This window comes from Falco peregrinus, chromosome Z (assembly GCF_023634155.1).
Source record: "Falco peregrinus isolate bFalPer1 chromosome Z, bFalPer1.pri, whole genome shotgun sequence".
Lineage (NCBI taxonomy): Eukaryota > Metazoa > Chordata > Aves > Falconiformes > Falconidae > Falco > Falco peregrinus.
The window spans coordinates 73,557,807-73,572,297 of record NC_073739.1 but is presented as its reverse complement, the minus strand read 5'-3'; the positions used below and the strand labels follow the sequence as shown (position 1 = coordinate 73,572,297).

Below are 14,491 nucleotides of genomic sequence, written 5' to 3'. Positions count from 1 at the left end.
AGTCCACCAGTGAGGATCCGGGAGGGCTCAGGTTTGGGCTATATTTATAGCACTGCTGGTGAAACAAAGCACCGACTGCCTTCCTCAACAGCTCACCTGGGAATTACCCACGGCGGTACCACTGGGTGCAGCCTGTGCTTCCTCCTGCCTGGGCAAAGGGGATGGGAACCTGAGGCCTCCATTACCTAATCATAAAGAAAGTGTTGGAAAACTCCCGGTTCATGTGCAGCAGGAGATCAGGAAATCTGATAAACAGTCAAGAACTGGAGCTGCCCTACTTTCTGAATAGGTGGAAATGCCAAATAAACAAAACAAAAGCCTTTAAAGTGGTCTCCAGGAACGTCTAGTCTGTCACTCTACCAAATGCCTGCATTCAGAAGCCACCCTAAGCCTTCACTGCAATGCAGCAGTTGCTAGAAAGGGCATTACTGTTAGCCTCAGGGGGTACAACCCCCCCACTGGTTGTTTTTATTGCTCTTTACCAAGTCTGTAGTAGTGACACACACAAACCGGCACATGAAATATAACCCGGCACTCACCAGCACAAAGCCAGCAGCAAATCTGCCTGTGCACCCTCAGCAGATTGGAAACGCATTATGGGAGAGCTCAGTTGCTCTCATCTTCCAGAGCGCTCTATTTATTTTGTACAAGGCACTCCAAACCCTTCTTCAATGTGTTTGATATCAGGAGCCCCAATGCGCTGACCATGGCCCAGAGGATGCTGGCAGGTTCTTGATGTAGCAGAATCCCAGCTGTGCTGGCTCCAAAGACTCACCGGTGCAATGTTGTATTTACGGTCAGGGCTGTAGTTAAGCAAAGCATATTTCGTTTTCAGGTTTCCAAACTGTCACTACAATTAATAATAATGTTTTGAAGAGACAAAACTTTTAAAATACCCTTTTAAATAAGAAGACGCGCAGGAAATGGCTAATGCAGCTAAGTTCTCCAAGAAACAGATATCACAGACAACGCATGCCTTGGAAATATTAAGATGCTCCCAGCTTAACAGTTTCCAATCCTTTTTGGACCAGATTACTCTTTACGATTTTCACTACAAACATCTTCTAAGCTCAAGGAAATCAAATGCATACATTTCTGAAATGGTGCACAAACAGATCACTGCTGTTTTCTTTTTTTATCCTTTATCCCTCAACCCCCCCGCCCCAACATCAAAAAAGCGTGACACGTTTGCATGCAGTTTAGTCATTGCCCACGAGATGTCTCCGTGCACTGCAGAGAGGTCCCAGAAGACTGGTCCGGGTAAACAGAGGAAACAAACATGGAACTCAAGTTGTGCAAAAGCTGGTCCAGCTCCTTCATTATCTTCTTTAATAAACGCTCAGTTCGTGGCTTAGCACAAGCCCATGCATCATGACAAACAAATTGCTTCTGCCTTTTTTTTTCTTTTTTTTTTTAAATGACAACATTTTTACTCATGGTGAGGGACAAAGCAAGCAATAAACAGTCTTCAAAATAAATAACTCTCCTGAGAACCAAGCAAGACCTTCCTAATACCAACATCAACAGCTGCAGAAAGCATTCCCATGACACAGCTGGTGTAGAGCTTTGTATTTCAGCTCCAAACCCACATTTTATATCATCCTAAGTACACAAGAGGATATAGAATATGCAAGCATTAAGTAACTTTCATACCTGAATCAAGGCTGAAGCCTCATACATTATACAGGCCACATTTATTCAAGCACAGCACACCTCAAATGAATTTTAACCGAGCCCAACCAACACTAGACTAGATACATGCTCAAGAATTTGCAGATAAACACACTGCAGATGTGACTATATGACAATTCACGCTAACTCTCAAATCCTGCAGCCTTCATCATCCTTCTGTTAATGCATGTGAACCGCATGGCTGTGACAGCATATCTCTTGTTCCAGTGCCACGAGGGGGTTATTTTTAGCTTGTTAAAGGCAGTTCATCTCCTTCAAAACTGGGCAGCTATCCAAACAGCCAAAGGAGAGGCAGGCTGTACTCTATCTCTTGCTTTATGGGAAAAACCCTCATTCACAAAAACAAAGACCATGCAGAACCTGTACTGTAGATATACTTGTGTTTCTATTACTCTGCTGACTTGGCTTTCAAACATATCACAGAGGAAGAGCAAAAGTTGTAATTCTGACCATTGTCTCTGCTGGTATTTATGGTCAAGTGAAAAAGGTTATCTTCCACTAGTCTGAGCAACAGGAGATATTTCACAGTTTGTAGGCTGCATCACATCAACAGGGAACCCTTCACAGCACTGGCCTCTGGGAGAAACAGTTTTCTCCAGGCTTGCCTTTAAGACAGAGCTAGCAGAAAGTGGCCCAGAAGGGCTGGGAGCCAGGCACAGGGAAGGATGGGACCGCTGCTGAGAAACTCCCTCCTGACCTCAGAATACTTTCACATTAACATGTCCTTGCCAGGTGAATTTCACAACGTGTGAAAAACAGTAATTCAATGACACTGCCCCCCTGGGGGCTTTTCACCACTCCTCCTCCCCCCCAAGCTCGTGCAATGTGTATCCACACCTTCCCCAAGCTCTTGCCAGTGCCACACCACTACTGTCAACCCATCATTCAACCCCACCCCGGCAGTAAAACAAATTGCAATTTCTTATTTTGCTGTGATATGGCTTCTGGAAAGAAGAAGAGCCACATTGGGTGAACAAGATTTGGTCCCCAATATTTTGTCATTTTCTCTTGCCCAAAATTCTTAATTACGTTCACTCTAAAAACTTGCACTTGGAGTCACTGTAGTACCCAGCATGTCTGCTCAGCTACAGCATGAGTGAAGGGCACTGCACGTGCACAGAGCAATGGATATGCTGGACAAGACCGTATCTCCGAAAGGTACGGTGCTGCCAGGCTTTCAACAAATGCAACATTTACAGCTGAGCAGCAGCCCCAAGCCATGCTAAGGTGCAGCTGGACCTTGCCCTCACCTGCCCCTTCCAAGGGTGATCTGGCATGAGGCAGGATATGCAAACATTGCTAGCCCTCACCATGAAGAGGAGAAGAGTTATTAAACCCTTCAGCAGGACAAGGGCTGGCCACAACCAAGCTTCACACCAGGCTCTCCATCTCTACACCCCACTCCCCACCCCCCACCCAAAGTAAAGCATTCCATTGCAAAAAGCATTCCATTGCAGAACAGATTTCTGCTAGCAACAGCTCTTTCTTGCTTTTTTCCAGCCATACAGTGCTGTTAGAGTGAGTCATGTTCCAGCAACCTCTTTTGAGACTGCAGTGCCCTAATGGGAACGAACGCTCAGATCCTCCAAGTAATGAGGGTCCCTCCCCGTGCTCTGCACACATTTAATTTTTGAGTTATGCTTCCTATTCCTTCTCAATGCTAATGCTTTCTCTGAAATTCTCTCCCAGTCTTTTCAGAAGACCTTTTGACCCCAAGAGTGTTTTTAAACTTAAGGCATTGCTATCCTCTTCCTTATTATGCTTGTATGGCTACAGGTAATTACGTACGGATTCCCTGGTAAGGCAGAAAGGCTCGCAACAGAAAATAACTAAGCAGTCCTACAACTCAGATAAAAAATAGAAATGGGGAGGGAGGGGGGTTAAACAAATGCTTTTCTTCATATTCGCAAAACAGGTGTATTATATGTATGTATTCAGCTACATGTCTTGCTAAAAACACAAGTGGGTTTTGGCAGGGATAAGGAAACCCAGCTCCTGCAAAATCCTTTAACTGGAGACATCCTGTTTCTCTTGTAGGAAGATCAAGACCTTGCTGGGTCATGGATGTCTCTGCATGCAATGCACCCACACAGCTTGTGTGAAGGTACACATCAAGCACTTCAGGTCAATGCAAAATAATTAAACGTGAGCAAAAGGGGCTTGCCACTGCACAGCAGAGGGTCAGCACAGCTGGGGATGCTGCCAGCGGTTGTGTCCCCAGGCCTTGTCTGCACAGTGAGCTCAGGCATGGGGAGGCAAATTGCCTCGCTTCCAAGCTCTCCTCACAACAGGCAGGGATAACGATGACCTCCTTTTCCCAAATAAGAAACTTCTTTTTTGTACAGTTCGATTCTGCACAGAATAGATTCAGCTTAGGGTCCTGCCTCCAGCATCACAAGTGGCAGATACCCAGGGGAAGAAAGTACAGAGGAACAGTCCCCAGGCTTCCCTCCCTGCCTCCAAGCAACTACAGATCCAGCCCCACCTCGAGTCAGACACCCTCTTCTTGTACTTAGTAACTTTTTGCAACTTCAAGCCATTAATATCAAGCTGGTCACTGAATTTAAACACTTCAAACAAAGTACTCAGATCATCATATCTTGAAAACATAGCACTACCAGAAACAAAGGCAAAAAGCTTTTGAAGCAACAAAAAATGGCACATGCCTCTCTCTGGGGACCCCAAATCCCCCAAATTCTTCAGACACTTTGCAAAGTCTTGGCAGACCTGCTTTCTCTTTAGAGTTCATTTCCCAGGTTGCTCCACCAGCCAGCAATGCAGTGACAGATTCAATTTCAAGCAACAGCAATACTAGGAAAAGTGAATTACAATTAAAAATAAATCATCAAAGGCAAATTATGTCCTATCATCCTATTTCACTCGCACATAAATGATGACATTTTTAAATAGCAATGTCAACTGCAAAAAAGCAAAATGGCTGTGTGTATGTGTGTGTGTGTGCGTGTGTAGTGCAGCAGGGCCAGTTTAAAATCCCTGGAGTGCCCCTGGACAATTTAGCACAACACAGCTCTGTGGCCTGGTATTCTGTAGCTGAAGTTAAGGAACATTTTGACCAAACTAGCTCTGAGGGGAACACACTTTAAGGATATCGATGTTACCCTTTTTCTGCCCAGCAGCACAAGTTTTATTGAAGTTTGAACTTTAAGGGATGTTTTATGTTAAACAAGGCTTTACATAAGGAGACTACGTAAAAACAGAGCTCCAATTAAACTTTATTATTATTTTTTTGTTACTGAAACACAACTGGACTTTCAAGTAAGACAAGTGATATTTCTCTCCAATGAAAGTTTTGAAGTGTCACTAACCTTCTGCTCTGTCCTGGGGAAGCTGACCAGCTCTGGTATTGTTTCCCTGGCTGGAAACCATAGCGCAAAACTTGAGTTTTAAAGAACCTGCTAACAGGGAGAATTTTTAATAGGCAGCCACTAGAAAAGATAGTTCTTTCTTTTTTTTCTTTTAGATTTGTCACAGAATCATAGCGCAAACCAGGCTGAAAGGGACCTTTAAGGGTCCCTGGTCTAGACCCCATCTCAAAGCAGAGACAGCTTAGGTCAGGTTCCTCAGGGCCTGGTCCAGCTGAGTTCTAAATAACTACAAGGATGAAGATTTGAACATATACCTTAGTTCCAACTGATTCTTTTTTCTGCCTGGTTCAGTGTTTAAGCAATCAGGTGCTAAGGCATTAATAGCAAGTCCATCAGGTCTATAAATTACAGTTCTGAATATTCAGTGCTGAACTATATTCACACCAAATGAAAGAAGACCTTAGACAACCTTTAAGAGCTCCTGCAAGTTTTGTATCTTCTACATTTGCTCAAGAACTAGATCTACACCGTGCTGGTCAGAAAAGGGACAGTGAAGCCTCAGCTGACAGTAAATCATTCTGAATTACTTGCTGTTACCTAACCACCCAGCACCTGACAGCATCCATTTAAGTCTCTACAAAGCCCTGCACAGTAAACAAGAAGATTCATTAGTTTCTTGTCAGAGGTGAGAAATCGGTGGTGAGGAAGGTAACTCCTGGCCAGGGCTGGGTTGAAAATCAGTTTCAAATCTAAGAGGTCTGATGCTTAAACTGAGACCACAGTCTCAGTTACCGGGTCCAGACCTTGAGTACCGCCCAGCCTGGAAGTCTAAAAATTTTATTTGCACTGATTACAAATGGTCCAGCTTAGTTCCTTCTTCAATCATCAGTCACAGTGACCCCTTATCCACAGTATAAATATAATGGAATACATAGGAAAAAAAGAGAAAACGCATGAGTACCATCAAGAGAGTGGCAGCAGCAAAGAACAGTAATTTCCAAAGCAATTCTGCAATGATCTATGTGACTATACATACATATATATATTTTTTAACAAATCAATTCATGTGATGTCTCACATTCATACTGCCCTTGAAACCAGTTTCTAAGCTCTGCTATGAAATACCCCACCCCACCCCATCTTGCCAAGTGGGGGAAAAAAAAAAAAAAAAAAAGAGCGTGAAGTTTATCTTTTCCATACATATACCTTCCTGCGTCCTGCCTTGTGACACACAGGGTTTGCACAGCCCAGCTCAGCTCAGGCTGCCCTGATCTGATGAGGACGGAGCGGGTAGAGGGGTCTACACTGTACAGACTGTCCATCCTGGGCTGCAGAGAGTCTTGTCTGCACTCCCAAGGCTGAGATAGCAATTAAAGGAGAATGCAAACACATCCTGTGCTTCAGATTAGAAGAGGAAAGATTTCATATGCAGCTCAAGCATAAAAAGAAAAGGTCCCAAGAGTCGCTAATAACTTGTGACATCCCTCTGAATTACATCCCCTCCAACAAAAAAAAAGCAAGAAAACCAAAACAGAAAAAGGAAGGAAAAAAAATAATCTTGCTGCTCTTCTTCTAATGCATTTATTTTGCACTCAGATTTCTGTGATTTCCCCTCCATCCCCCAGCAATGTATTACAAAAGCAGACAGCTACTGCCATCGGGGGTAAGAGTGCCAGGTAGGCAGATGAATCAAACTGGCTCTGAATGAGGCTAGGACCACTGACTGCCAGCTGCAGTGGCACTGGGGTGGACAGACACTGGGGCAGGCTCCAAATGCAGGTCCACGCTGAAAGGGCTCTGGGCAGGCTGGTGCAGCTGGGTCTTCACGGTGGTGCACACCTCAACTACCGTGAGCTCTCCCTAGCATTATGTTTATCTGGAAAGAGAACACCCAATAAAAAAGCCACCCCTGAGAACCAGGCAGAGCCTTGCTGGAAAATAAGGAGCAAGCCAAGTGACAAATAACTCCTAGTATGTACAAGAGTCACTGGAATGCCAGCAAGCTGCATTCTGAAGGCACATATAACTAAATTTTGACAAAATTTATTTTTATGTTCAAGCATTGCTGAGCTACAGCCTTATGAGAAATTACCAGAATTTGAAACATGATATAAAGAAGAATTTAGAGTATTTTGATAGCCAAAAGAACACTTAGGTGCCCACTCAAGTTAGCACACAAACACTACACCTTCATCAGCATGCTAAGTATCCCCTGTTTGTTTTTCCCTTCCTCCTCCCAAAAAGGCACCCTGGCACACAGAAGAGGAGACAGTGCAGAAAAAACAAAACTCATCACAGTAGAAGAGATGTGTGAGAATGAGGTCTGTTACAAGCATAGGCTCAAAGAAAGTCAGAGATAACAGGCAGGTATGAGGTGAACACCAGCATCAGCTAGACTGCAGAGCGAGACTCATCCCAGAGAGTAGTCTTTTGCTCAGAAAAGGGAAAGTATAAGAATACAAAATCAAAACAGATCACCAAACCAGTATCACGTCTAAGCTGTCCAAAGCTTTAAGATGTGTATCATAATAGAAGAGGAAAAAAAATATAAAACCTTCAGGTGAATCCACCTGCTTTCCCCCACCGGAAAACCAGCCCACAAGCTCTTTAGAGTAGCAAACAATTTTGTTCTTTGTACAATACAGCAGAGGCCCAGAACACCAATGAAGTTTCAGAGAGCTGCTACATTACAAATAAATAACAATAATCCACTTAATCTCTGCTTAATGCAGCCCTGAAGGGAATGCAAGTGAGATTATGAACTGGCAGCATTTATTCAGCAGTTACAGTTCACAGTCAGAAAGTCATACCCCTCCCCTCAAAAGTGTCTGTTGGCTTCAACAGAGCAAATAAAAACTCGAAGACTTGGATCACAAACTGTTAAAGAACTTCGGTTACAAAAGGAGGGGAAAGAAGAGCGTGTTACCGCGTAAGCGCCGCGAAAGACTTTGCATCAGATCCAACAAAAGCAGTGGAAGTGGGTGGAAAACAATCCAATGGCAGAGAGAAAAACAAAACCATGGTTGCCACATAGCTTGGAGGACATGAGAGCTCCTGCTCCCAGTGCTGCTGCTTTGCTGCAACACGCTAGGATGCTGCGGTAGATGCCATCCCCGTTTCAGCTTGTCCCCTACATCCCATGCAAAGAAGGGCTGGATGGGACTGCCCCGTCCTGAGGCCATGCCAGGCTGTAGGAGAACGTGACAGATGAAAACAGGCGTCAAGAGGGAGAGTAAAAACATCACACCAAAGCCACACTTACAGCGACCAGTTTTTCAGGAGACACATTCACTCCCTTCACATCATCTTCTTCTTCTGGCTCTTCATTTTCCTTATTGTCAGTGCAAGAGACAGAGTCTTGGACTGAGCAAGTGCTAAGCAAGTCTGGCAAGCTGGTAGATGGGTACTTCAGAAAATCCCCTTCAGCAGGTTCCTACCCAAGAGACAACAAACATGTTACATCGCATGCAGAAAACCACTAAAGTCATGGTGAAACTGCTTCATTTCACCTGCCCAGTGACAGCTCTGTGGCAGTTCTCCTCTTGTTACACACTTCCACGTGCCCAAATTTTAGTGGTCCAGTTAGAAAAAAGCAAACCTGATTTTAAAGCACATATATAGAAAGTACAGGCCAATACGCATCTAAACCGTTTAGATTTATAAAGGCGGTTTTAAAATAAATGCTTCCCCAGCAGCCTGCTCCTTCCCACTCTGGGTTTTATTAAATGTCACTGCGAGCAGATCCAGAGTTTACAGGCCTTATTACTCTTTTCATTGCATCCCAAATCACACTCTGTGTTCCTGCTCCCTCCCTGCAGTTGCCCCTTTCATACGTTTGTCTACCTACACACACAAGAATAATACACCAACAACCCTACTCAGGAGACCAAAATGAAAACTGACCCACTGATCCTCTACCAACTCAGCCCTGATGCTTCAGAATCTGTTTACAGTCTTTGGCACCTTTTCCAGGAGGCAAACACATGCATCAGCCAAAAGCAGTGGCCAGACATTCATTTTATTGCTTTCAGAACAGATCCTGTGTTCAAGAGCACTCACCGAGCCAAATGGCAAGGCTGCTTTCCCATACCAACAAATAGCGCCCCGAGAGAGCTGCGGGGGAACACTTCACCTATTTACACCTTTTCTGAGACCGCCTGGAACACAGCACAGGCTGGATTCCCCACCACTTGCCTTTCCAAGTCCTCCTCCCAGGGGCATGAAAAATGTCCAAGCACACAGAGCGTGGGCCAAACAGATTCACAGCCTGATCAGGAATGTGAAGTTTTATGTGATAAGCTTATATGCAATGATTATTTTGCTGCAGTCATCATATGAAAATACTTCTAAGGATAAATTTATGCAGTCTACCATCTTGCATTTTAGCTGAAAGTCCAATTGTCTAAAGGAAATACAACATGTACCTACTTCAGATCCAAGTGTGGTGTTTCCAGAATAAACACCAGTGGGCTTAATACCAGGCTGTGAACCTACAGAAGCTCTTCAATGAACTTCACTGTCTAACCGAAACATTAGAAAACTTATAGGTTGTTCACATTGAATATAGTGAGATAGAGGCTCTTCTTGAAAACCATGAGCATAAAGTGTCCTGGGAAACCATAAGAACACCCAGACATTAAACGCACAGAAACCTGCATCAGGTTGGCTGGGGCAACCTGAAGATGAAGCTAAGAAAAAATTTACAAACACTGACACAGTGCCTTACTGACACTTCACACTCCACCTGGAAATGCAGGTTTACAAGCAGTCCCTCTAACACAAGATCCTCTTTCTCAACAAGGGGACCGAGTGCCCCCTCACCAAGTTCACAGGTGACCCCCAGCTGGGGGGAGCGTTGATCTGCTGGATGGCAGGAGGCTCTGCAGGGGGGTCTGGGCAGGCTGGAGCGATGGGCCCAGGCCAGTTGTGTGAGGGTCAACCAGGCTCAGTGCCGGGTCCTGCCCGTGGGTCACACCAGCCCCCGCAGCGCTGCGGGCTGGGGGCAGGGGGCTGGGAACTGCCTGGGGGGAAAGGGCCTGGGGGGGCTGGTCGGCAGCCGGCTGGGCATGAGCCCCCCGTGTGCCCAGGTGGCCAAGGAGGCCAGCAGCATCCTGGCTGGTGCCGGGAACAGCGTGGCCAGCAGGGCCAGGGCAGTGCTGTCCCCCTGCACTGGGCACTGGCGAGGCCGCCCCTCGACTCCTGTGTTCAGGTTGGGCCCCTCACTGCCAGGGGGACGCAGAGGGGCTGCAGCGTGTCCAGAGACGGGCAGGGGGCTGGTGCCGGGGCTGGGGCACAGGGCTGGTGGGGAGCGGCTGGGGGAACTGGGGGGGGTCAGCCTGGAGAGGAGGAGGCTCGGGGGCACCTTGTGGCTCCCTGCAGCTGCCTGACAGGAGGGTGTGGGCAGGGTGGTCGGTCTCTTCTCCCAGGTGACAAGTGACAGGGCAAGAGGAGACGGCCTCAGTCTGTGCCGGGGAGGTTTAGGTTGGGTGTCGGGAAAAACGTTGTCACTGACAGGGTGGTGGAGCACTGGGACAGGCTGCCTGGGAGGTGGTGGAATCACCATCCCTGGAGTGTTTAAAAAACACATAGATGTGGGATTAGTGATGGACCTGGCAGTCCTGGGTTAATGGTTGGACCTGATGATCTCAAAGTATTTTCCAACCTAAACGATTCTGTGATTCTCTGAGACCCCCAGGTGCTTTTGGGAGCCAGCTGGCTGCCCACAAGATAGTCACATCAGTTCAAGTGGGGAGCAGCAGGCTGTGGTATGGGGAGGAGAGCAAATCGGCAGGATTTTCTTAAACAAAAGACAAAATATGTAATATCCCCTCAACCTCTCCTGCGATGAATGCAGAATGAAGAGCCCAACGGATAAATGAGTTCCACTCATTTCCCTGAAATTTCATGCTTCTTTATCTGCAAGAGCTCCACTTCAAGCTATTAACAAGGACAAAATAAGTTACTCGAGCCAAGAGATCATCATCAAGAGACCTCAGGCACACAGACAGGACGAGATGAGAGCTACGGAAGCTATGCAGGCAGGAAGCAGAAAAGGCTGAGCACAGCCTGCTTTATTTAACGTATATTTTAAGAAAATGGTTGCACACATACAAATGCATGTGTTTCAAATGCACACTGAACAACAGTGCCAATACCAGCAAGTCATTAAGTGGTCTATACACTGCTGATTTGCCACAGATTTATGGCAGCTACTGAAATGTCTCCCATAGCTATGTGTTAAATTTAGGGGAGCAAATGTGCACGTGATTCCCTGTCAAAACCCATGCCCTTTCCATGCAGCACTTGCACAAACTCTTGTGGATGGACGTTCAGGAGACCACCAAGGACCGTACCTTGCTAGCGACCACCAACTGCACCAGGCCAGCAGCTGAGCGAAGGAGAGCCACGGCGTCCTGGTGGGAGAGCCCAACCAGTGACTGCCCATTGATCATGAGGAGTTCGTCGCCCACCATCAGCCTGCCGTCCCTGCAGAAACAGAGTGGAAACACAGAGCTGCAGGGCAGTCCTTCCCTTGTGTCAGGCTCTGGTGGCATGAAGTGGGATGTGAAGACATAGACAACATGTGACCTGCCTGATGCTAAGCTTGATCTGTGCAGTGTTATTTGGCCAAAACAGCAGCTCAGAAAGGTGCCCCCAGGAAGCCATTTTTATAACCAGAGCCATTTCACCCTCTTTGTAAGGCTGAGGCTCCTCACACCTTCTCCATACCCCAGCAGATGGTCAGGGAGCAGCAGTGAGCCTCATCTTCCACCCTGTCAGGGAGAAGGGCCAGGCCTGGCAGTGAGCACCCTGCGCTGCACTAACCACACTCACTCACTGCCAGTCCCATGGGAAAGGCTCGTCTTCCAAGAAGGGACTTGGGGGAAAAGCCCCACAAGACATCAGGCTCCTTGGTTTACATTCCATCACCAAGCATTTGATCTGTCTATAGTTTGGACTAAACATACTGGCAGAAGCTTCAGTGACTAACCACACAAAAAAAAGTTTTTAAGCTAAATATGCCATGTTATCACCCTCACACAATGGGATGGCAAAAGCCCCGCACCCATCTCATAAGTCTGCCAAACAGTGATGACCACAGATGCTCCATCACACCCATGCCCAGGAAGGCACTGCTGTCACCTCACCTGTGTGCGGAGCCACCTTCCTCCACATGGGTGACGATGATGCTGTGAGGGGACCGCTTCGACCCTCTGCCTCCTGTTATCTGGATTCCCAGCCCGTCCGTTCCTTTCAGGATGTGCATCTTCCATATGCGGCAACCTTCTCGCTGAGAGAAAACGTGCAGAGAGTCCTTGAATTTGGATTTGGACACTGAGAGAGGGCCAGGAGGGTACAGGAGGGAGCTATTTAGTACCTTGCTGCCCATCACCACACATCCGTATAGCTCAAGCTATATGGGTGTTTTTGCTCAGCTTTGCTGGGTTAGCTGTGGTCCAAGCGAAGGAGGCAGAAAGGAGAAGGCAGCACAGAGCAGGGTCAGCACGTAGAGGTTTCCTTGCAGGGCTGTTTTTTGCAGCTTTTCTGAGCCACGCAGAGGTGCTGCTCTCAATGCCCTGATCCTTCCTGAAGCAGCCAGCAGCCTCAAACCCCTTCGCCAAAACTCAAGGATGAGCTGTGGAGGGCTGCAGAGGAGCAAAACATTGTTCAAGGGGCACCTTGAACACGGGGTAGCACAGTGGCTATTGCAGCAGGGACCAGACTGGCATCACACAGAAGTGTTTCCCTCTCCAGAGGGTTATGCAGGATTTGAGACATACCAGCTTCAAATTGTCAGCTCCCAATTGAATATTTCTTATTGGACAGCTGTTGTACAGACTGTAAATAATATTTTAAACAAATAAATAAATTTACCCACCGCAGAGAATAACTTTTCAGTATAAGCAAGGTAATAAGCGATGTTTAGGATGTCTTTATTATTTTTCTTTCAATTAGTATAAAGATTTATCCAAAAAGTGCTTTACAAATTCCAGAGCAGTAAGACATGAACAATTCTTATGAGTCCTAGTGACAGGACTAGGCGCATGGAAACACAACTGTGGCAAGTATCAGCAGAGCAAAAACAGAAAGAGAAAAACAAGCAAGCAAGCAACAAGACACGCAAGGCGACTGTTGTGACTATTTCAGAGAGGGGAAGAACCAGGATAACAGAATTGAGAAACCCTAGGAAGTTTTCAAACTTGCAAGACAGCAAAATGCACAATTCAGAGGCAATTTTTAGGCCATGTGTTGTAGTCACTGGGCACCAGGTCAGCTATTTCTGACTGGGTCTGTTATGCACACAAGTAACATTCTCACAGTACGCAAACACCCAAGTAGCAAAGATGATTAAAATTTCATGCCAAACTGTAAAGAGCACATACAAATTGCTGCTTGTTTCTCAGAAGGGGAACTGCTAAATATATCGGCAAATGCAAGGGTTGTAGCAGCAACCTGCATGTTTTAGGCCAGCATTGTTTACCAGAGCCTTTATTAAAGGAAGAAAATATGCTTTTTTGCCTTTTTTTTTTTTTTTCACCTGATCCCTGGGGCCCTATGCTGAAACTTTTAAACTCAATGCAAGATGAGTTTTTCAGATACAGGAACAAAGAGGTCAGTATCTACACCAATATCTTAAGAACAAAGTGAAAATAATAATAATAATAATAATAATGTTACACAGCCCCTAGAGCCTTATACAGGTAGGAGAAACAGAAAAAACAAACCAGGTGTCTTAAAAGGTAAACCAAAAGTTTTAGCCTAAAAACATATACCTGTGGGCAATTTGATAACTTCAAAGTCATGCACACAGGCAATATCCCAACAGGTTTAAGTGGGATCCTCCAAGCATCGATTAAGCTCAGTCGCCTGCTGAATAACAGGACGTGTCAGGACAGAGAACACTTTGAGATAAATTAGAGTGATACATGAGACGCTGTGTTAAATGTAGGGGCAAAAGTCAACTATATTTATCTACTTAAAAAAACAGAACTGAGCTACAGCATGAAAATACTCCAGAGACATTTTATTGCTATAAAGTACTTTGCACTCATAATGAAAATGGTGTAACAGAGAAATACAATCTCTCTGCCTCCCCCAGCCAAGCCCAGGCTGAAATGATGACCATCTATTCTCCTCACAAGATGCCACTCTTGAGTATCCTGTTGCTACATCCAGTTTGGAAGCAGACCCTTCAATAAAGTTTAACAATGCAGTCATAAAATTGTGTTTAATGATTTGCAAAAGCTTTTTGGAATGCAAGTTATGCAGAGGCCTACGATGTGCAGCGCCTAGCTTGCATTCCTCAGCACTCCTCACTATCACTCATTTTAAAAAAAAAATCCAAAATTTATTAAGTGACCCACTCTCAAATATTCATTTACATAGCAAAGCACTTAAGAGCAGCAAACGGCAAGACTCTGCTCTTAATGAAAGCAGCACCTTACTCCCCTTGAACTCGCACTGAAATCAAA

General features: G+C 45.7%; 1 protein-coding gene across 3 annotated transcripts in view; it reads right to left on the bottom strand.

The window, feature by feature from the left end:
• PDZD2 (PDZ domain containing 2) overlaps positions 1–14,491 on the bottom strand; it is a 204,902-nt gene that overhangs the window by 43,290 nt on the left and 147,121 nt on the right. For 2 of the 3 annotated variants that reach the window (XM_055790933.1, XM_055790934.1), the window contains exons 4-6: positions 12,167–12,309; positions 11,372–11,504; positions 8,281–8,451 (exon numbers count right to left, since the gene is read on the bottom strand). The exons of the other annotated variant lie outside the window; for it this stretch is intronic. In XM_055790933.1, coding sequence (XP_055646908.1) covers positions 8,281–8,451; positions 11,372–11,504; positions 12,167–12,309 — 447 coding nt within the window. The remainder of the gene's footprint in view (positions 1–8,280; positions 8,452–11,371; positions 11,505–12,166; positions 12,310–14,491) is intronic. 3 annotated transcript variants of the gene reach the window in all.